Source organism: Mustelus asterias, chromosome 1 (assembly GCF_964213995.1).
Source record: "Mustelus asterias chromosome 1, sMusAst1.hap1.1, whole genome shotgun sequence".
Classification (NCBI taxonomy): domain Eukaryota; kingdom Metazoa; phylum Chordata; class Chondrichthyes; order Carcharhiniformes; family Triakidae; genus Mustelus; species Mustelus asterias.
In genome coordinates, this window is record NC_135801.1 from 80,576,820 (window position 1) to 80,601,324 (window position 24,505).

The 24,505-nt window shown below is 41.3% G+C and overlaps 1 protein-coding gene across 6 annotated transcripts in view; it reads right to left on the bottom strand.

Moving 5' to 3' along the window:
• wdfy3 (WD repeat and FYVE domain containing 3) overlaps positions 1-24,505 on the bottom strand; it is a 363,659-nt gene that overhangs the window by 179,778 nt on the left and 159,376 nt on the right. For 5 of the 6 annotated variants that reach the window (XR_013498143.1, XM_078213959.1, XM_078213927.1 and 2 more), the window contains 4 exons: positions 23,857-24,050; positions 23,045-23,499; positions 6,542-6,719; positions 1,885-2,099 (listed from right to left, as the gene is read on the bottom strand). Coding sequence is in view for 5 of the 6 variants with exons in the window: in XM_078213959.1 (XP_078070085.1) it covers positions 1,885-2,099; positions 6,542-6,719; positions 23,045-23,499; positions 23,857-24,050 (1,042 nt within the window). In the remaining variant the exon portion in view is untranslated. Of the gene's footprint in view, positions 1-1,884; positions 2,100-6,541; positions 6,720-16,821; positions 16,906-23,044; positions 23,500-23,856; positions 24,051-24,505 lie in introns of all 6 variants that reach the window. The other variant, XM_078213969.1, reaches the window with a different exon arrangement.

The following is a 24,505-nucleotide window of genomic DNA, read 5'->3' on the forward strand; positions in this document are numbered from 1 at the left end:
CAGAATAAATAGAAGAAAACTGTACCCATGAATGAGAGCCAGAGGACAATGCTTTAATGCAACTGGCAAATCAAACAACAGTGACATGGGGAAAAACGCTTTTACAAGTGGTTGTCTGGAGCGCATTGCCCGAGAGCATGGTAGAGGCAAATTCAATCATGGCTTTCAAACAAGAATTGGTTCATTACTTGGAGAAAGAAAATTGCAGGTCTACAGGGAAAAGTTGGAAGAATGACACGAGGTGAACTGCACTTAAATTTTGAAGTTTATTTATTGGTGTCACAAGTAGACTTGCATTCACACTGCAATGAAGTTACTGTGAAAACCCCCTAGTCACCACACTCCGACGCCTGTTCGGGTACACTGAGGGAGAATTTAGCATGGCCAATGCACCTAACCAGCACGTCTTTTGGACTGTGGGAGGAAACCGGAGCAGCCGGAGGAAACCCATGTGGACAAAGGGAGAACATGCAGACTCCGCAGCACTTGACCCAAGCTGGGAATTGAACTCGGGTCCCTGGTGCTGTGAGGCAGCAGTGCTAAACACTATGCCACCATGCCACCCCATTTGTTTGTGTTAGAAATAAGGTATAGTTTTAAGTTTGAGTTTGGTTTGTGTATTTGTATTTGTAAAAGCTTTAGTTTAGCTTCATGTTAAAAAGGTAGCCTTGCATCCTAGGGCAATCCTGGAGCAATGGATAATTTGGCAGAGGACAGTCAGACTCTGAGTTCAGTTGGCAACATCCTCGCCTGAGTCAGAAGGCTGCGGCTTCAAGTCCCAAACCAGCACAAGAACCTAGAGTGACATTCCTGTGCAGTACGAAGAGAGTGCTGCACAGTGGAAGGCAGCAGCTTTCAGATGAGGCAATAAACCAAAGCTCCTTCTGCTCTCTCAGGTGAACATAAAGAATCCCATGTCATTGTTTTGAAGAGGAGGGGAGTTAGCCTTAGTCATCAGGCCATTAATCATTCCTCAATTTCACTAAAAACAAATCATCTCTTCACTATCACATTTCTGTTTGTGGGAGACTGCTGGGCCCAAATTTGACTGCCATGTTTTCTACAACAGTGACTGCTCTTCAAAAATATGACTGGACTGTAAAGCACTTTGGGTCATCTGAAGTGATTTTTTTCTGTTGTCCAAACAGATTTGCTGATGGGTTAAAACAATTCTTTGCCGGATATTCTCAAGTATGTCTGGTGGGGGAAAGGCAAGTTGTTGAGGAAGAAAAAGGGAAAGGGGAAAAAAAAGTCAAGGGGCAATTTCAATTTTCATTTGATCAATGGGGATGTTGAACTGCTTTGCTTCGATCCAAGCTTCAATTGGGGAAAAGAGGAAGAGATTGAATCTTTTCTCCTGCCAACCGTCAAATTTCCAGTCAATGCTGGTGGTGGCAGTTGGATTAAGCTAAGCTACATATATTTTCGCCATCAGCTCTGAAATTGGTCTTAGCAGCGGACCATGCTTGCACATTTATTCAGGGAAGTGATGCTGAACCGTGCCGCTTTATAAATTCCGCTTATGAAGTTAAAGTACCAGGAACAGAATGTTTGCAAGTTAGTTGAATTTGGTGTAAACACGATGATGGTGGGTCAGAAGCTGGTTTGCCTTTCTAGTAATGTTAACTCAGCATGGAGGTTGAAATCCAAAGGATAGTTGCATTTTGACATTCATTCCTGACAGTTATGGAAGATAAAAACTGTTGCTGCCCATCAGGCAGCTACTATCTGAATATTGAGAACATTTAGCTGAAGATTTTTTAACTACAGTAAATCAAAGCCAACTATTCTAACATTGCTGTAGTAGATTCCCAATGGATATCAATAACTTAAACATTCTAAATGAATTACCAACTTTACAAGTACAGTATTTATACATCCTACCTAAGGACCATTGGTTCTAATGATTGCGAAGCCAATCTCTCAAACATCCTCTGGAGTGGTGGGTGTAGAGGATGGTCTTCATCAGACAAAGCAGAACTACACCTTTGTAGAAGCCGTGCATGAAGTCCTGCTTCACACATTACTTGTTGGTTTCTTTCCGAATGGATGAGTGACTGCAAGATATTAGCCACTGCAAGCTGCAGATCTAATGCATGCTAAGACAGACAAGAAAGAAAGGGTTAGAAAGAAAATACAGGTTAAAAATCAACCAACTGAACTTTATACCGAGGAGGATTAATCCATGGTTTGCAACGTTTTAGCTTTCTGTCAAGGTGGAAAATTTGCAAGTGACCCACTGTACACAGGATAAAAAAGGGAATTTTTTTTAGGAAGAATCCCTGGTTGTAATCACTAACCAGTTATCTCTGAAGAGAGTGTTTAAAATCCAATTGTAATAGCGCCCCATCCCTCACCACGTGATCTTTTCAAATATTGGAATAATCTTCAACAGGAATTAGTATAATTTTCTTGCAGCAGTTTACAATAATACTTACAACATCTCCATATTTCTGGCATTAAGTAAACTTTTTCAGTACTGAGTTCAGTCATAATGTTTGCTTTAATTATTTCTGAAGCTCCGGTAAATTTTGTAAATACATACATTTGTAATTTTGTAAATACAGACATATTTAAAATGTCAGTATTCACGGGGGAGGTGCCGGATGATTGGAGGGTGGCTCATGTTGTTCTGTTGTTTAAAAAAGGTTCCAAAAGAAATCCGGGAAATTATCGGCCAGTAAGTTTGACGTCGGTGGTGGGCAAGTTATTGGAAGGTGTGATAAGGGATAGGATCTACAAATATTTGGATAGACAGGGACTTATTAGGGAGAGTCAACATGGCTTTGTGCGTGGTAGGTCATGTTTGACCAATCTATTCGAGTTTTTCGAGGAGGTTACCAGGAAAGTGGATGAAGGGAAGGCGGTGGATGTTGTCTACCTGGATTTCAGCAAGGCCTTTGACAAGGTCCCTCTTGGGAGGTTAGTTAGGAAGGTTCAGTCGCTAGGTATACATGGGGAGGTAGTAAATTGGATAAGACACTGGCTCAAGTGGAAGAAGCCAGAGAGTGGTTGTGGAGGATTGCTTCTCTGAGTGGAGGCCTGTGACTAGTGGTGTGCTGCAGGGATCGGTGTTGGGTCCATTGTTGTTTGTCATCTATATCAATGATCTGGATGATAATGTGGTAAATTGGATCAGCAAGTTTGCTGATGATACAAAGATTGGAGGTGTAGTGGACAGTAAGGAAGGTTTTCAAAGCTTGCAGAGGGATTTGGACCAACTAGAAAAATGGGCTGAAAAATGGCAAATGGAGTTTAACGCAGACAAGTGTGAGATATTGCACTTTGGAAGGACAAACCAAAATAGAACGTACAGGGTAAATGGTAGGACTCTGAAGAGTGCAGCTGAACAGAGGGATCTGGGATTACAGGTACAGAATTCCCTAAAAGTGACGTCACAGGTGGATAGGGTCGTAAAGAGTGCCTTTGGTACATTGGCCTTTATAAATCGGAGTATCGAGTATAAAAGTTGGAGTGTTATGGTAAGGTTATATAAGGCATTGGTGAGGCCGAATTTGGAGTAGTGTGTACAGTTTTGGTCACCTAGTTACAGGAAGGATGCAAATAAGATTGAAAGAGTGCAGAGAAGGTTCACAAGGATGTTGCCGGGACTTGAGAAGCTGAGTTACAGAGAGAGATTGAATAGGTTGGGACTTTATTCCCTGGAGCGTAGAAGATTGAGGGGAGATTTGATAGAGGTATATAAGATTTTGATGGGTATAGATAGAGTGAATGCAAGCAGGCTTTTTCCGCTGAGGCTAGGGGAGAAAAAAACAAGAGGGCATGGGTAAAGGTGAAAGGAGAAAAGTTTAAAGGGAATATTAGGGGGGGCTTCGTCACGCAGAGAGTGGTGGGAGTGTGGAATGAGCTGCCGGATAAAGTGGTAAATGCTTTTAACATTTTTAACATTTAAGAAAAACTTGGACGGGTTCATGGATGAGAGGGGTGTGGAGGGATATGGTCCAAGTGCAGGTCAGTGGGACTAGGCATAAAATGGTTCGGCACAGACAAGAAGGGCCAAAAGGCCTGTTTCTGAGCTGTAATTTTCTATGGTTCTATGCTTCTAACTATTTTTAAACCTTTCATTTGTAACATAGGCCAGCTCTAAAACATTTTTTTCAAGTTTTAATTTTGTCAGAATGTCAGCTTAAACCTCTGTGCTTTGTGAGCAAAGCTAACTGTAGAATTCAGTGTAAACTGATCAGGATTTACATTACGACCTTATTTAAAAATAAAAAGAATCATAACATGACTGTAGTACAGGCTTCAGGACATAAACTCTGTTGGTGATGCACCTTTTGGATTAAACAATTTGCTTTTTCATGCAAACAAAGTATGTAGTTGAGAGAAGAACAGGACAACTCTCCCAGTGTCCTGACCATCAATCACCTCTCAACCGACATTACTCAACCAATTATCTGGTTATTCATCTAACTGCTTGTGGGATCTTGTGGACAAATTGGCTACCACACATTTTAACATGACTACACTTTCAAAAATACTTAATAAGTTGTAAAGCAATTTAACAAAACAGTGGCTGCGGAACGTACTACATATATGGCAGCCTTTTCTTTTCTCAGTTATTCTGAATTCAGTGATCTCAGGAAGGAGTCAATCTGAGCCACCCATTCAAAAAATTGTTCATGGGGTTGAGAGAGACAAAGAGGACCTTTGATGATATAATGGATCGATAAATAATATAGCAATGTTGTGGCAAGGGAACTTAAAATTAGTTATAAACAATTGTCAGGCCTTTTGCATTCTCAAATCACAGCTTGCACAGATGGCATTGATGAGCAAGAATTAACCATCAGTTATATTACTCAAATTAAGGGGCTTTCGAATCTGAAATTGTCAACATATGTCTTTTGAAAAAAAAAGTCAAAAATAAAAGTCAGTGTTAAATGCTGGAGATAAACAGCTCCAGGATAATGGTTTGCGAAGCTGTGTATGTACTTCTTTTATGTTAAAGTCACAATTTGCAACTAAATCCACTCTGAAAGGTACCATATTGGAATTATCTCAAATGGTCGACAAAATGTTTTCTTAATAATCTAGCAGGTGGAAAGTTTTAACATTTTTGTGCACATGCCAATTCTATGCAATTAGTCTTATTTGAACATCAATGTTGAGTGGATGTTACTTTGCATCAGGAATTTTTTTTATCCCACAACACTGAAAATGCCCTTTATGCCAACTAATCCCATCCACACAAGATAGTTGATTAGAAATCCATTTAACATTAAGTAGAGGTATCAAATGATTTATGCAAATCAATTATAAGTGGTAATATTTCCATACCCAATAGATTGCCTGAACATACATCATTCAAATGTGCCTAATAGGGTGAAATAAACTGGTTTTATGAAAATAATCTGTATTTTTATATCACATTTGACTAATGCTTTCAGATACTTAAATACAATTTAGGTTCAAATGCAGGACACAAATGAGGAATAGAAATGAGAAATGGTGATCACAAGTACGGGGTGATCACAAGTACGGGACGATCTCATACCCAGAAATTACAGCAGTTCTGTTACTTCCCATTACTACAAGAAGTGGATCCCAACACTAGTAGGAGTCCCCTGTTTCAGTACATAAAGGTTATAATTTGAAGTAGGACTGAACCATATGGATGTGAAGATGACAAGTTCAGTTGCTCTCAGCTAGTAAGTGAACATGATGGCATCATTGGATTCAACACCCTTGGTTCGGAGGGTGGAGGAGTTGGGTGAACATGTAATAACTTAATTTTGCTAGAGTTATTTTTTACTAAAAAGTGTATGCACCTTCATGTTAGATGAACACAGTATTGGATCTGGCCAGGGTGAATCCCTTGGTCATACCGCCAACATCTGTGGAACTCATCTTTCCCTTTAAAGGGCAAAAAACAAAAATCACAGAAGGGGGAAAATAAAATGGTAGATCTGAATTAATTTTCTACTGTCTAAATACATTTCTTAGAAAACTGATGCCATTCAGCAGTTTTGTGACTTATCCAATACTGTAATTATCATCTGGCAAAAAGATCAAAAGTTAAAATTCATTTAAGGGAACTATTTTATCCTGGTGTTCCTCTGATTATAACTGCCATAACTTAACAAGATGCAGGCCTCCTCATGCTAGCTTCAGGCGGGCAGCAGAGGTAGTGCATCCACTCACGTCTGTTTCAGGCAGAATTGAAGATTCCCCCACAAGCAGTTATAAAATTATTATTAACACACGTATAAAGCAGTGCTGAGAAGATCGTTTTTTTTTCATAAGCACAGAAAGGCTTTTGAAGCGAAGTGTTTCATAAAAATTAGGACGGTATTCGATAAAGATTTAGTGGGAAAATATCTAATATTAGGCAAAAATAGAGAAATATGTTTGGATTTTATTTCAATTATTTTCTCTCAATTTCCCCCCAATTTTAGCTCAGCTGAATCTTATGAACAGGTTTACATACATATATAACCATAGCAGATCTAAATTGGTCAGTGGTAATATTACTAATATTTCAAGCAATTGTTCTCTTTTTGAATCCCATCTTATCTACCTCAGATTGTTCATTGGCACTGACTGAGGCCAAGAGGTCTAATGTTGCAAGTGCAGCTCCTGGATGTATTATGACAGGATCAGAAGAATGCAAGGATGTCAGTGCATTGTGTAGCTTCACTTCTGTGACAGATTTGGCTGGAAACACAGGTGGCGTCGAAACGGTGTGATAGCCTGGCCTACATAAAAAGCAAAATTATATGCATCACTCTGTAGTCATGGTAGAGTAAACAGAAGCAAAATAAAAATTCAAAAATCATGTTTCTAAACTATTGAATATGTATAAAATTAAAGCATAAAGACTTGCACATTTCTATGACTGTACATTTAAACCATTCTGAAGTCAAAATGCAAGTTTTTTCTTTAATTACCCAACCGTCCCTGAAGAATAAAATGCTGCAAGGCTGCTGTAGCTTGTCATATAATAGTACTATTTTCAAAGATTATAAACAGCAAAATATTTAAAGAGCAATTCCTATTTGCAAAATACATCGCTTCAATTCTTCAAAAGGAGTCAGTTGTATACCCATCTTTCTTTCATGATTAAATTTCAGGAGAAAATTGTCCCTTAAATATTTAAGAGATATTACTCTGTAAACAAGGAGGAATGTATTTAAATACATCTATATTTGAATCACCAAATGCATTTTATTATCTAGATACCATACTAATGTATCAACATCTCAGACAACTTTGGAAAGAAAATTTCTCAGACAACTTTGGAAAGAAAATTATCTTTAAAAGTTTAACCGGCTGTGATTTATCAATATTCCGAGGCTTCAAGTTGCAATAGGTGAGAATATTCATTAAACATGTACCTCTCATTCTTAAATGCCTAGAGATGTTTTCTTTCAGGATTAATGATGCCAAACTTAGATCTGTATGGTTTCTACTCTGAACATATCATAGCACCTGGTAAGCCTATTTTTTTCTCAAACTGCAATCAATTAACAAAAGGGGACTCTTCAACCAACAGTATCAAGTTATGAACTGCAAATAAATCAATCCCATTTATCATTCACAGCATAATAGAAGTAGGTTTTTGTGAAATATAATATACATTTCTATTGTAACATGCAAGATAAGATGTGCAATCATGCACACCATCCCCCTTGATTTATTTTGAAAAGGGGAGAAATAATTTTTATAATTCTTCAGTTCCAGATTTAAGCTCTTGAAATGTTAGGCATTTTATCCAGTGAAAATAGGTGGACGTACATACGAATACAAATTAGCAGGTCATTCGCCCCCTTCAGCCTGCTCCGCAATTTGACAAGAAAATGGCTGAGCTTTTTTATTATTCATTCACTGGATATGGGTGTTGCTGGCCAACCCAGCATTTATTCAGTGATAGTTCTGCCATTGAAGGGTAGGTGGTTAAATTCTCTCTTGTTGGATATGGCCATTGATTGGCATTTGTTTGTGGCAAATCTTTTTTTAAAAAATGAATTTATAGGACGTGGGCGTCGCTGGCCAGGCCAGCATTTACTGCCCATCCCTTGAACAGCTGGAATCCCTGAAGTGTAGGTACACTCATATTGTTAGGAAGGGAGATCCAGGATTTTGACCCCGCGTCAGTAAAGGAACCGCGATATATTTCCAAGTCAGGATGGTGAGTGGTATGGAGGGGAACTCCTAGGTGGTGACATTCCCAGGTATCTGCTACACTTGCCCTTCTAGATGGCACTGATCATGGGTTTGGAAGGTGGTGTTATGCTTTGAGTGTTATTGGAGCTGCACTCATCTCGACAAGTGGACAGTATTCCATTACACCCCTGACTTGTGCCTTTTAGATAGTGGACAGGCTTTGGAGAGTCAGGGGTTGAGTCACTCGGCACAGGATTCCTAGCCTTTGATCTGTTCAGGTAGCCACAGTATTTGTATGGCTAGTCCACTTCAGTTTCTGGTCAATGGTAACCCCTAGAATATTAATAGTGGGGGATTCAGTGATGATAAAGGTCATTGAATGTCAAGGGGCAATGGTTAGATTCCCTCTTGTTGGAGAAGGTCATTGCCTGGCACTCGTGAGATGAAAATATTACTTGTCACATGTCAGTCCAAGCCTTGATATTGTCCAGATCTTGCTGCATTTGAACATTAACTACTTCAGTGCCCGAGTAGTTGTGAAACGCCATGGCAGCTGGTGGAATACTGACTAAATTCTTAGATCCGGAATTAAAAGCTAGCCTCAGTAATGATGGCCATGAAAACAGTCAATTTCTGTAAATACCCATCTGGTTTTAGGAAAGGAAATCTGCTGTCTTTACCTGGTCTGGTCAACATGTGACTGCAGACCTACAGAAATGTGGTTGACTCTTTAAATATCCTCTGAAATAGCCTAGCAAGTCAGACAGTTGTACCAAACCACCACAAAGTCTGAAAAAATTAAACTGGATGGACCACATGCATTGGCCAAGGCACTGGAAATAACAACAGCAAACCCATGATGATGAAGTTGCATGGCATCTGGTCAAACCTGCTGGTTACCACTTCCCGCTCCCCCCCTCAGCTGATGAAATAGTACTCCTCTATGTTGAATACTAATTGGAAGAAGCAGTGAGGGTAGCAAGGACACAGAACCTATTCTGGGTACGCTCACCAAGAGTGGATTGATAGCATCAAGCTGGCTGTGTCCTAAAGGATACAGCTGCTAGGCTTGGTTTATAGCAGGTGAGGAGGCAACCAACAAAATGGAAAAACCTACTTTTTACTTTATTCATTCAAGAGATGTGTGCTGCGCTTCCTAGGCCAGCATTTAATGCCCATCCTGAATTGCCCTGGAGGTGGTGGTGGTGAGCTTCCTACTTGAACCGCTGAAGTCCACGTGTTGTTCGTACACCCACAGTGCTTTTTGGGAGGGAGTTCCAGGATTTTGACCCAGCAACAGTGAAGGAATGGCAGTCAATTTCCAAGTCAGGATGGTGAGTGGCTTGGAAGGTAACATCCGGGTGTTGGTGTTCCCATGAATCTGCTGCCCTTACCCTTCTAGATGTTAGTGGTTGTGGGTTTGAAAGGTGCTGTCTAAGGAGCTTTGCTGCATTCTTGCAGTGGGTCTTGTAGACGTAAACACAGTAAGAAGTTTAACAACACCAGGTTAAAGTCCAACAGGTTTATTTGGTAGCAAATGCCACTAGCTTTCGGAGCGCTGCCCCTTCGTCAGGTGGACTTCAACTGACGAAGGGGCAGCGCTCCGAAAGCTAGTGGCATTTGCTACCAAATAAACCTGTTGGACTTTAAACCTGTTGTTAAACTTCTTACTGTGTTTACCCCAGTCTAACGCCGGCATCTCCACATCTTGTAGACGTACACAGTGCTGCTACTAAGCATCAATGGTGAAGGGAATGGATGTTTGTGGATGGGCTGCCAATCAAGCAGGCTGCTTTGTCCTGAATGGTGTCCAGCTTCTTGACCTTGTCCTCACTAATCAGGAGACCAGGATGTCGAAAATTGGTTTGGGTGGTGAAGAAGAATAGTAGGAGAAATAAATCTCTTGTGGGAGTGAGTGGTCTACAGATCCCCTAACAGTAACCACAAGGTAGGACAAAATATACAAGAAGAAATATTGGATGCTTGCGATAAAGGGACAGCAATAATCATGGATGATTTTAACCCTAGTGACAATTACAATGTGATTAAATTTTACATCCAGTTTGAAAGAGTGAAGAGTGGGTCAAAGACTGGTATCTTAAACTTAAATAAGGGCAACAATGTGGGCATGAAAGCTAACAAGCTGAAGTAAACTGGGATACAAGGCTAGGAGATAGATAATTCGAGAAGCAGTGACAGACGTTTAAGGGGATATTTCAGTATACTCAGAATAAGTATATTCCTACAATAAAAGAAAAAATGAGAGGCTCCACCATCCCCAGTTAACTTAAGAAATTAAGGAAAACATCAAATTTAAGGAAAAAGCATACAACATGCACAAAGATGAATGGCGGGTCAGATGATTGGTCAGAGTATAAAGTATGGCAGAGAATGACTAAAAGGTTAATCAGGAGAAATAAATTAAGAGTATGAGAGGAAGGTAGGTCGGAATGTTAAAACCATCACCTTATGAGGTTTCTGCAGGTATTTAAAAAGGACAAAAGTAGTGAGTGTTGGTGCTCTAGAGAGTGACAATAGGGAGTCAATAGTAGATAATCAGGAAACAGTGAATGAAATGAACAAATATGTTCCTTCCTTCTTCACTGAAGAGGACACAAAAAACATTTCAAGTAACAACTGTAGATGTGGGAGGTGGGAGAGGGGAACTTGGTAAAATTACAATCATTAGGGAAGCTGTACTGAAAACTGATTGGGCTGCGGGCTGACAATTCTCTAGGTCCTGATGGACTTTATCCTAGGGTCTTAAACGAGGTATCTAATGAGGTAGTAGATACGTTGGCGTTAATTTTCCAAAATTTGCTACATTCTAGAAAAGTTCCATTAGATTGAAAAATAGCAAATCTGGCCCTTCTATTCAAGGAGGGAGGCAGGCAGAAAACAGAAACTATAGGCCAGGTAGTTTGATGTCTGTTGTGGGGAATGTGGTAGAATCACTGTCGCTGAGGAAACTCCAGACATCAAAAAAAGCCTGTGTCTTGGCAGAGCTTGGCCTCCACAGTGGAGGAGCTTAGCAAAGCTATTGACATATTTGCCATGAGTCACGCTTCAGGTGCTGGTGCTATGCCACTTGAACTTATCAAGCGAAGGAAATGGGCACTCCTGCAGCATCTGCCTCTGCTGGAGGCAAGAGACAGTGCTCCAGAGTATGCGTGAAGATGATAGTGACTCTGCTCAAAAACAAGGGCAACCACAGTGATTGCAACAGCTGCTGAACATGACAAGAAAAATGTTTGCCCATGTTGCCCTCGTTAGACAGCAGATCATGGCTGAACTCATCTCCCTTCAATCTCAGTGTGATTTCAGGATTGAAAGATCTACAATTGACATAGCCTTCTCAGTCTGGCAGGTGCAAAAGAAAAGCCGTTATGAGAGGAGACTGATATACATTGCCTTCATTGATCTCACCAAGGCAATAAGCCATGCGAACAAAGAAAGTCTATTTAAGCTTGTAGCGAAAATTGGCTGCTTGCCAAAGCTGCTGTGTGATTTCTTTCCATGACGATATGATGGACAAGGTCAGCTATAATGGAGCAACATTTTTATTATTTTCCGATACATGGCAGGCTCAAAATGGGTGGTATTATTTTGCTGCTTGATATGCTTTCAGGTCACCTATAGAGGGTGTTTACTTAAATGCCACATTGATGGAAAGTTGTTCAGCTGTGATCCAAGACAAAGGTGCACCAAGTCTTCATCAGGTACCAAATAGACAGACACACACACACCTGTGAAGCGTTTGGTGCACTCCTCCACATTGGTGAAAACTGGACAACATATGCTATGCAAGAGAAAACGCTGAACCAGTTTTCACCTTTGCTGTCTAAGATACATCCTCGGCATTGCAAGGCAGGCCAATATCACCAATTCAGAGGTCCTGGAATGAGCTAATTCCATTGGCATATGCTAAGCCAAAAATGACTGCACTGGTTTGGCCATGTCCATCAGATGGATGATGGCCAAATACCCAAAGACCTTCTGAGTTGGCCATGGGGGTCATGATCTCCTGGACATCCATACCTACACTACAAAGACACTGCAAGCAATTTATAAAGATGGCAGACATTGATATGGACAACTGGAAGACAGTTGCTTACAGCCATGACCTCTGAAAGCTGACTGTTTGGAAGGACATTGGAAAGGCGATCAGGAACGAAAAATTCAGCTGGCAGAGAAGGCGGCCCAAAGAAAATCTTGTGGCTAATGAATCGTGCAGCTTCCCAGCCCACCTTCATCCTCTACAGTAAATGTGGCAGAGACTGTAATGCCAGATGTAGCTGCTGAGCCACACCAGGCAACGCTTAACACAGAGTTGACCACAAACCATCACCTTATGAGGTGGAAGGCTATCATAGATTGGTCATTCTCTCATGTACAGCAACCTCTGTTATCAATTTGCATCTTTCTTCCAGCAAGATTCACACTTGAACAAAGGAAGTTTAAATAAAATGACTTTGGGAAAAGTTCTTAAGTTGGCCAGCTCACATACTCCATTGTTAGAACACTGGACTGCACATATTAAGAATTAGGATTTGCACCTCTACTTGAACTGGCGATTAAATTAGGATATCTTCCAACGACCAAATTTTGCAGGGTATACAATCAAACTGCTGGTCAGGCACCTTGCAGCCAGGTGATCATTCACTACTCCACAGATGGGTGACGGTGAGAGGGGCTGGGAAGAAGCAGTCGGTGCAGGGATCCCCTGTGGTCGTTCCCCTTAGCAATAAGTATTCCGCTTTGGATACGGTTGAGGGGGACGACATACCAGTGGTGAGCCGCAGTGAGAGGATCTCCAGCACTGAGTCCGTCCCTGTGGCTCAGGAGGGTAAGGAGGAGAGCGGGAGGGCAATAGTTATTGGGGACTCATTAGTTAGAGGGATAGATAGGAGGTTCTGTGGCAGCAAAAGAGACTCGAGGATGGTTTGTTGCCTAGCGGATGGCAGGGTCCGTGACGTCTCGGACCGTGTTTTCCGGATTCTTAAGGGGGAGGGGAAACAGTCACAAGTCGTGGTACACATTGGTACCAACGACATAGGTAAGAGAAGGGACGGGGATTTAAAACAGGAATTTCGGGAGCTGGGCTGGAAGCTGAGAGCAAAGACAAAACATGTGGTCATCTCTGGTACGCTACCGGTGCCACGTGATAGCGAGTTGAGGAACAGGGAGAGAGTGCACTTAAACATGTGGTTGCAGGGATGGTGCAGGAGGGAGGGTTTCAGATACGTGGATAATTGGAACACGTTCTGGGGAAGGTGGGACCTCTACAAACAGGACGGGGTGCACCTGAACCAGAGGGGCACCAATATCCTGGGAGGGAAATTTTCTACGGCTCTTCAGGGGGATTTAAACTAATTTGTCAGGGGAGTGGGAAAAGGAGTTGTAGTCCGGAAGTCAGTGTTGAGGGTGGTGAGATATTGGGGAAGGTATCAAGGTCAAGGGTGGGTACCGGTAGACAGGAAGATGGGTTGAAGTGTGTCTACTTCAATGCAAGGAGCATCCGGAACAAGGTGGATGAACTTGGGGCGTGGATTGCTACTTGGGACTACGATGTTGTGGCCATTACGGAGACGTGGGTAGAACAAGGACAGGAATGGTTGTTGGACGTTCCGGGGTATAGATGTTTCAGTAAGTGTAGGGAAGCTGGTAAAAGAGGTGGAGGAGTAGCATTGTTAATCAAGGATAGTTTAACGGCTGCGGAAAAGCACTTTGAGGGGGATATGCACACTGAGGTAATATGGGCTGCAGTTAGAAACAGGAAAGGAGCGGTCACGTTGCTAGGAGTTTACTATAGGCCCCCAAATAGTAATAGAGATGTGGAGGAAGAAATTGCAAAGCAGATTATGGATACGTCTGGGGGTCACAGGGTAGTTGTCATGGGGGACTTTAACTTTCCAAATATTGATTGGAACCTTTGTAGGTCGAATAGTTTGGATGGGGCACTTTTTGTGCAGTGTGTGCAGGAGGGTTTCCTGACACAATATGTGGATAGGCCGACAAGGGGTGAGGCCACATTGGATTTGGTACTGGGAAATGAACCGGGCCAAGTGTTAGGTTTGGTTGTGGGAGAGAACTTTGGAGATAGTGACCACAATTCGGTGTCTTTTGTTATTGCAATGGAGAGGGATAAGGCCGGACGGCAAGGCAAGGCTTACAATTGGGGGAGAGGTAATTATGATGCGATTAGGCAAGAATTAGGGGGCATAAGATGGGAACAGAAACTGTCAGGGAAAGGCACTGATGAAAAGTGGAACTTTTTCAAGGAACAAATACTGGGTGTCCTTGATAGGTATGTCCCTGTCAGGCAGGGAGGAAATGGCCGAGTGAGGGAACCGTGGTTCACAAAAGAGGTGGAATGTCTTGTGAAAAGGAAGAGGGAAGCTTATGTAGGGATGAGGAAACAAGGTTCAGATGGCTCGATTGAGGGTTACAAGTTAGCAAGGAATGAGCTGAAAAAGGGGCTGAGGAGAGCTAGGAGGGGACATGAGAAGTCCTTGGCGGGTCGGATCAAGGAAAACCCCAAGGCTTTTTACTCTTATGTGAGGAATAAAAGAATGACCAGGGTGAGGTTAGGGCCGGTCAAGGACAGTGGTGGGAACTTGTGTATGGAATCAGTAGAGATAGAGGTGATGAATGAATACTTTTCTTCAGTGTTCACCAAGGAGAGGGGCCATGTTTTTCAGGAAGAGAAGGTGTTACAGGCTAATAGGCTGGAGGAAATAGATGTTCGGAGGGAGGATGTATTGGCAGTTTTGAATAAACTGAAGGTCGATAAGTCCCCTGGGCCTGATGAAATGTATCCTAGGATTCTTTGGGAGGCGAGGGATGAGATTGCAGAGCCTTTGGCTTTGATCTTTGGGTCCTCGCTGTCCACGGGGATGGTGCCAGAGGACTGGAGAGTGGCAAATGTTGTTCCTCTGTTTAAGAAAGGGAATAGAAATGACCCTGGTAATTATAGACCGGTTAGTCTGACTTCGGTGGTTGGTAAATTGATGGAAAAGGTCCTTAGGGATGGGATTTACGACCATTTAGAAAGATGCGGTTTAATCCGGGATAGTCAGCACGGATTTGTGAAGGGCAAATCGTGCCTCACAAATTTGATAGAATTTTTTGAGGAGGTAACTAGGTGTGTTGATGAAGGTAGGGCGGTTGATGTCATATACATGGATTTTAGTAAGGCGTTTGATAAGGTCCCCCATGGTCGGCTTATGATGAAAGTAAGGAGGTGTGGGATAGAGGGAAAGTTGGCCAATTGGATAGGTAACTGGCTATCTGATCGAAGACAGAGGGTGGTGGTGGATGGAAAATTTTCGGACTGGAGGCAGGTTGCTAGCGGAGTGCCGCAGGGATCGGTGCTTGGCCCTCTGCTCTTTGTGATTTTTATTAATGACTTAGAGGAGGGGGCTGAAGGGTGGATCAGTAAATTTGCTGATGACACCAAGATTGGTGGAGTAGTGGATGAGGTGGAGGGCTGTTGTAGGCTGCAAAGAGACATAGATAGGATGCAAAGCTGGGCTGAAAAATGGCAAATGGAGTTTAACCCTGATAAATGTGAGGTGATTCATTTTGGTAGGACTAATTTAAATGTGGATTACAGGGTCAAAGGTAGGGTTCTGAAGACTGTGGAGGAACAGAGAGATCTTGGGGTCCATATCCACAGATCTCTAAAGGTTGCCACTCAAGTGGATAGAGCTGTGAAGAAGGCATATAGTGTGTTAGCTTTTATTAACAGGGGGTTGGAGTTTAAGAGCCGTGGGGTTATGCTGCAACTGTACAGGACCTTGGTGAGACCGCATTTGGAATATTGCGTGCAGTTCTGGTCACCTCACTATAAGAAGGATGTGGAAGCGCTGGAAAGAGTGCAGAGGAGATTTACCAGGATGCTGCCTGGTTTGGAGTGTCGGTCTTATGAGGAAAGGTTGAGGGAGCTGGGGCTGTTCTCTCTGGAGCGGAGGAGATTGAGGGGAGACTTAATAGAGGTTTATAAAATGATGAAGGGGATAGATCGAGTGAACGTTCAAAGACTATTTCCTCGGGTGGATGGAGCTATTACAAGGGGGCATAACTATAGGGTTCATGGTGGGAGATATAGGAAGGATATCAGAGGTAGGTTCTTCACGCAGAGAGTGGTTGGGGTGTGGAATGGACTGCCTGCAGTGATAGTGGAGTCAGACACTTTAGGAACATTTAAGCGGTTATTGGATAGGCACATGGAGCACACCAGGATGGTAGGGAGTGGGATAGCTTGATCTTGGTTTCAGATGAAGGTCGGCACAACATCGTGGGCCGAAGGGCCTGTTCTGTGCTGTAATGTTCTATGTTCTATGTTCTATGTACTCACAGCATATTATATTAATATAAAAATCCAGAGCATCTCAAGCATCACCTAATATGGAGAAGCTATCAAGAAACCTGCAAGCCACATCATCTTGGCCTCGCTGGAGTCATAGTTAGAGAGTCATGCAGTACAGAAAAGGTCCATTGAGTCTGCATTGAAGGCAGTAGCATAGGAAAAAGCAAGGCACAAAGTTAAAAAGAAAAATGAGATATATATATATATATATATTGATCCATTGACAGATCTAAGTGTGAAAGTTATACAACAACATTAGAGAACATTTTGAGGTGAATCAGTGTTAGAAAAACTAGGCTAAATTATTCCTACTAGGCTAGTACCTTTTCCTGGACAAAGCTGGAGTACCCCAAGGAGAGGGAAGGGAAGTCTCATGTGCCAAGCAAGGCGGAACTTGTTCAGCCAGACTATAGACAAAAAAAGCAAATATTGTTGGACAAGGATTGTTAGGAAGAAGTAAGCACAAGTTTGTTAGTACATTTACCGCTAAGATCGCAAATTGGTTTAAGAAAACAACATGAAAAGCAGGACAAAAAGCAGCAGCTTAAAGCACTGGTGAATGAAAAACCAATGGAAATAGAAAAATAGTGCAAAGATAAGAAACAAATCAAGTTTCTCAGTAAGTTGGCAAGATTTACAATTATACTCAAAGTTTACAAGAAATATTTACATACATATTACATTACTAAATCCATATATTAAAAATTGACAATGGTTTTAAATGCATCAAGGAATTCATTTAACAAACTTTTTAATGATGCAACCAAAACACTTTTTTTTTAAAAGACTACCTCTTGCAATGGGAGCATATAATTCACTTACTGCAGCAATCCAAGTTTGCATAAAACAAATCTAAACATTGTCTATCAAATGCTGTTATCTGAAATTAGGCTCAACTGGTAGCACACTCGCTTCTGGATCACAAGGCTCTGGGCACAAAGCACTTTGAAATGCCCAATGCCTACGAAAAGCACTATAAATGCAAATCTTTCATTTTTTGTTTTGGTTGAAACCATGGCAAGCATCCTTTAAAATCTCCATTCTTGAATATGGTTGACTCCTAAATTACTAACGTACTAACCACTGCCAGTCTATATTCAGCCAATAAGAGGTCAAATGCATGTACCACATTGAGTGTAAGTGTTCCAAGGTTTTTTTTTTCCGGGAACCTGAGAAAGCTAGGGCAGCAGAATTTCTTACCATCTGAGTCTTCTAAACAAACACTTGGATTAATTCCCAAAGCAATAATCACTCCAGTGTAAGTGATATGGGGATAGGCAAGATTATACAGGTGCTTTGTGACATTTCACAAAGTAACTCCTGCAATGACTCCTGGGGTTGTGATGATTGGTGTATAAACTAACTTCCACTAACAGCAAGTCCAGCCACTATAACATTTCCACTTTGAGCCCCATTGAACTCAGCTTGGCTGCCACATACAATGCCGCTGATTTCAGGAACTTACCGTAACCCTCAAATTGCATTACATTCTTAAATCTTAAAATGTTTTTGTTTATATTCTCGCTGCTTACTTCCATCAGTTATAGTACCTACCTTCGATGCCATTAGCATTCATCAGCCCACTGACCCACCCTATCCTGGTGAGGCAACAAATTAACACAAGTCACATCTACAGAATTACATATTTCAGCCATTGTGTCAGACTACACCATTCCCATCCCTGGGAATGTCAAGTCACATGGGCTGGACAGACTCACCGGAGGCAATAGCATACTGTTATACAATCAGAAGGGAGTGGCCCTGGAAGTCCTGAACATTGACTCTCAAGCTCATGAAATTTCATAGCATCAGTTCAAACGTAGACAAGCAAACCTATGGTTGATTACCACTTATGATCCTACTGAAGAATTAGTACTCGTCCATGTTGATCACTACTTCAGAGGCACCATGAACAGCAAGGGTTCAGAATGTCCAAATTGTCTGAACCAGGCGCTAATTGGTATTGGACCTGACAGAACAGGAGAACTAACACAGAGTTGAAGAGCTGGAGTGGAAAGGGGGGTTTTCATGGGACTTTGACACCAGCTCTGAGACATGAAGGGATAGGTTCCAACTGAACTGGGATGACACCTGTGCCCTGACAGAAAGCAGAAATAGGGAGGTGGCAAAGTCTTTAAACTAAAATGGGGAGAGGGATCTATAAAAAATATAAGCAGCCTAAATATAAACAAAGCAAGGCAGAACATAAGAAAGGATATGGTGTAGTAGGTCTTCATTATAAGTTGCCCTGCTTATCATTCATTTTAATGTTGTTTAGCCCATTATGAACTCTGCGCCAGCCACCATCATGTTCATTTAGTTGATGGAGCCGCTGACGTAGTCACCAGAAAAAGAAAAAGTAGAGAGACACAGACAGAGTGGGAAGGGCGAGAGAGACAGATAGGCAGAGTGGGAAGGGAGAGAGAGAAAGATAGAATTGGAAGGGAGAGAAAGATAGATGGAGTGAGAAGGGAGATAGACAGTAGGAAAGGAAAGCAAGCTAAAAGTTGAGCTGAGTTTCAGGACTGCTGTAGGTGAGACAGAGGCTGTGCCAGTCCGGGTTTTGTTTGGGCAAATTAGTGTTATCTAATTTCAATGCATGTAGTATTTGCATTAAATTCAGTGATTTACTTTGTTTTGCAAATTATTCCAGCTAAGAATGCATATTGTTGTACATGTACAATGCAGTATTTCAACCTGTACATTGCTTTTTCCAGGCAAGAAATGTTGAAAGACCGTAACTCAGGCTTTGGCATTTATTCCTATTGATTCACGTAAAATTGGTCCATTTAAAGTCTCGATTTTCAGGAACGGAACTACAAGTGAGGTCTTACTATAAAGAAGGACATTGACGACAAATGAATAAGTAGACTTATAGAACAGGAGTTTAAAATGATTGTTAAACACAAAGTGAGAAAAAGTCCTCGTAAATGGGGGGGTGGTCATGTGATGCAAGCATGGGAACGGCTGCATTTTTGCACCACTCATTTATTAATCTTTTCATTTATCCTGATGCACACTCCATAATTATCTAATCCTGGAGTCTATACTCCATACTATGTTCCGGGAAGATCCTGGTTAGATTTGGGTGACGGGGAGCCAAGCAAAGTCAATCCTTGTTTGATCAAGGCAGTCGGAGACAGCCAGGATGGAGCCTTGTTCGCAGTGGTGGATTAGCTGGTGAGCAGGCTCACGCTCTAGCAAGTTATAAGTAAAATGTCAGGCAATGATAATTCCCCACAAGAGCCTCACCACCTCCTCCAACATTCAAAAGCACTCCCATCACAAATCCACCACCATCAATTACCACTGACTTAACTGGACAAGTCCCAAAAAATTGTGGCTACAAGAGCAGGTCAAAGGTTGTGTTTACAGTAGCAAGTAGTTCACCATCTGACTCCTCACAGCCTGTCCAACATCTACAAGGCACAAATCAAGAGTCTTAAAGGAATACTCTCCTCTTGTCTGGATAAGCACAGTTCCAATGACACTCAAGTTCCACACCAACCTGGAAAAAGCAACCCACTTAAATGTTCACCAACTTAATCGTAGAATCATAAAACGGTTACAGTACAGAAGGAGGCCTACCAAAATTCTTGTGTCAGTGCTGGCTCTTTGCAAGAGCAAATAAGCTAGTCCCACTCCCCAGCAGCTCTGCAAATACTCTCTTTTCAGATGCATAACCAGTTCCCTTTCGCAAGCCATGACTGAATTTTTCTTCACCACAGTCTCAGGTAGTGCATTCTAGATGCTAGCCACTCAGTCCACAGAATGCCTTTCATGCTGCCTTTGGTGTTTTTGCCATTAACCTTAAATTGGTGTCCTTTGGTTCTAGACTCATCTGCCAACAGGAACAGTTTCTCCCTACCTGCTCTATCCAGACCCCCGATGACTTTGAAAGCCTCCATAAAATCTCAACTTTTACTTCTCCAAATACAACAACCCAAGCTTCTCCAAAGTGTCCATCCAACTGAAGTCTCTTATCCCTGGAGCCATTCTCAATCATTTCTGTACCCGTTCTAATGCCTTCATATCCATTCTGCAGCGTGGTGCCCAAAATAGAACACAATATTCCAGTTGATGCCAAACGAATGTTTTATAAAGCACTAGTCACTTGATTGTACAGTGTTTGAATGGCTCCATCATTTTATTCTTTTTAACCATTTTTCAATCCTTTGCTGTGAATATATGTGAACAAAGTGCTTCTCATTTCTTTTAATACTACTGGCTATCCACTTCCTAATTTAGCTCTCTTTACCACCTTTTAACTATTTGTTCAGCCCATTATGCTGCTTGTAGTTTTCATTTTCATTCCTCAGATTATTTCCACTGTTTCCATTATCAATCTCCTCTTCTTTTAAACCCAAATTCCTTGGTTATATACATCTCCTTGAATTCCTTTTGTAGAGTTTCTAAACTTTACCGACTTTTATTCCATGTCTTTCCCCCTGGACGGCATGTTTCACAAGAGAAATTCTTTGGCACACAGCAAAAGCATTAATTGTTCCATAAAGAAAGTTGGAGAGGCGTTTATGTACTTGTCTGCACAGCATTGAATGTCTAGATGTAGCTGAATGCTAAAATTAAAAATTTTCTGAACTGTTAAGGAATGTAAAAACAAAATAAAAATCTGAAGATAAAATTCCTTTCCTTAACCGATCTGGTTCACTACTAAACTACTTGTGTGCTTACTACATGGTGATGCAAAAAAAATATGGCCCAGATCTTTTGCTCAGCATTAGAGGTTGCATCTGATGCTGACTGCGATTTAATCTGCCCACTTGCCATTTTACACTACACTTTTGGACCTTCAAATTCCAGCTCTAGCAGGGACAAAGAACAAAGAAAAGCACAGCACAAGAACAGGCCCTTTAGCCTTCCAAGCCTGTGCCGACCATGATGCCCTAACTAAATAAAAATCTTCTACCCTTATTCAGTCCGAGTCTCTCTATTCCCTCCCTACAAAAAGTTGATTGGCCAACTGTTGAGCATGATCAGGCCAGTCATACCCCTTTTTCTCTCTTGAACTGAAGACACACCCCTTAAGATTGGTCCTTACTTCATTGACTTGCACTGCTTTAAATGAAGTGGTCAATCCCAACATTGCAGTTTCCCCTCACCCAACAAAGTTCATCCTCCCCACACCTGTCCCCGGCAATATTCAACTCCACTCAATCCATCACCTCTTGATAATGCTGACTCTTCTGACATTGCCAGAGAGGATCAAGGGATTTTGGAAGGTGAGTTAAGAGAGGAGAGTGCAGGAAGCATGAGTAACATCTGCGGGATTGGGGATCAGCACTGACCGGGGAAAAGGAGAGAGAAAGAGAGAGAGAGAATTGTCTGATGGTGGTGGAGGTGTAAAGATTTCCAGGAGGGGATTAGCATTGTCAAGAGTGGGATGAGTGTGTCCACTGTCGTAGGCAGAGGGTTTTGAATAGTACTAGGAGGAGGGGGTGCATTTCCAAATGTGTGTTGGAGTGCCCTGACACACCAGCTGATTGACCTAGAGTTACACTGGCTGGAATTTGTTTGTGTAACAGCAAACCTCCGATGTGGGTTTCCTGGCAGCGGGGCATGTATAAAACAGGAAACTCCTTTGACAGCAGAGGATCAGAAGATCTGGCTGCAGGCCAATGGCAGGCCACCACCATTGCCTCTAAACACGAGGTGGGAGGCATAGAAAATCCTGCCCACTGGCTTTATGCTTGCTATGAAAATCTTTAAGTCCCTGTAAAAAGCAGGATAAGATGGGGCCTAAGTCAATAAATGTTTTGGAGAATCTTTGGAGAAAATTCAAGCAACTTAATTCTACAAAATAAAGCCGTTAGAAAGGAAGCAGCTATTTTTCTCCAAAATTCTGATTCCAAGATGTGTGTCACATTTGCCTTGGTCAAAGCAATTCATTCCCAATAAATGAAAATTATTCAATCTTCCATGGTCATTTTCTGCAGGATGAAACCACATAGAAAGGCAATTAACTTGAGAAATAAAAGTGAGTAGTTTGATGAAAAAACCTTATATAAATGACTCAGTAAGTAAAAGCCAGTAGATGGAAGGAAAAATTGCCAACAGTTATTAGATAGATTCTGATATGTTTAAATGCAGAAGTTTTAAACAAAGGGAGATATTGTTCACATTAGGCCCCTCATGGCAGATATACACGTTATGTAAACGCCAATTATTTGTTTAAATGTGGAGGTCAAAATCCTAAGAATTATTATAGAATTTAAATTGTTTTGAGGAGATGCTCACTTCAAGAGTTCAATATACAGTATAGCAATTATCCTGCTATTCTAATAGGATTTATCGACTAAGGAATAAAAGCATTTCAATTAATATTTAGTTACTCAACTATATACCACAATTTGATACAAAACATAAAAAATTCCAAAATATTTCAATTAAACCCACTATAAAATATGTAATAAAACTTAACCAACTACACTGAAAAATATACATTTGCTCTTGAGCATTGTTACCTTTAAAATAATGTTTACATTGGAAACTTGACAACAGGAAAGGTCAAATTGATTAACTTCTTACCTGTCAAAAGAGTCTGTGGCCATTTTGTAGAGACAAGAGAAAAGTTTACTACAATATTTCAGTGTAGGAGGAACAGATTCCAAAGATGTATCATCTTCAAGCATTCTCTGAAATGGTTGGGTATTTGAAGGACAGGAAGTAACTGAACCTAATTGTCGGGCATTTGAGAAGCAGCCAAGCAAACGCACAGCATCTGCGAGTTTTTCATACTGAATTTCAGTTTTGAAAAAATGGGAATTAGCAGGTTCATAACGCATTGCTGCAGTTAATGTACAAATGACTGTATGCACCAGTTCAAAGACTTGGTCTGAGTTCACCTTTTCCCACACTCCCTTCGGTTCATGACTCAAGGAGCGTTCCATGGCAACCAACAGTGACGTGACATAAACAAATCCCCCAACTTTTCGGAACACTGTTCGTGTGCGATGACTTTCTCTCAGCACAGTAAGGAGGGCCTGTGGAAACATGCATTTCAACAAAATAAAAATGGAGATCATGGGTATTATTCAGTGCTGTCAATTGAAACAAAATTATGGTTAGGATTCATAAAACAGATTTATTCAGACCTCATTTTTATTAGCACGAATAATGCAACGCCGATAATCACCTTAGCTAGTTTCAAGGCTGAATGCTACCTTTGGCTGATATTCTAAAATAACTGGCAGTCAGTTTTACCTTGATCGATGAGATGGTAAATTGAATCAAAGTTTGGCTTAAAAAACGGCACAGTTGTGGTTTTAAGCAGTGGGTGCGTTTAAAACAGGGAACAGTCATGGAAAACAGAATCTAAAGTATGAATACAATATACTTACTGTTAGAATATCAGTTTTGAGTTGCAATTCTGTAGATGAGGCTGTGTGCATCAGTCCTAACAATGTACCCATATCATCTTCACCACTGGGGGACAAAATTAGCTGCTGTATAATCATCAGTGCAGGTTCTCGACACTGTGGATATCTAACTATGTTATGCACACATCGCGCTCCTCCAAACTCCCGGAAAACACCTGAAAAAACATACAATAAAAAAGTTTTAAATTACTTAATCCCTACATTCACCACACTTATTATTTTCTCACAAAATTTCCTTTTTTTTCCAAGAAAAACTTTGAAAATCATGCACAGCTCTGAGCAACTGGTTACAAAATGACGTATGTTTACATCTAGAACTAGGTTGTGTCCGTCATCTAGGCAAAGGTTTGACATGGGGAATTTGAAGCCGGAGGGAAATGAACTACAAACATTTTTCAAAATTCAGAAGGGCAAGACTATTTAGTGATGCATAGTAAGAAGTCTCACAATACCAGGTTAAAGTCCAACAGATTTATTTGGAACCACGAGTTTTCGGAGCAATAAACCTGTTGGACTTTAACCTGGTGTTGTGATACTTCTTACTGTGCCCACACCAGTCTAATGCCGGCATCTCCACATCTTTAGTGATGCAAACTATCATTATTTTTAC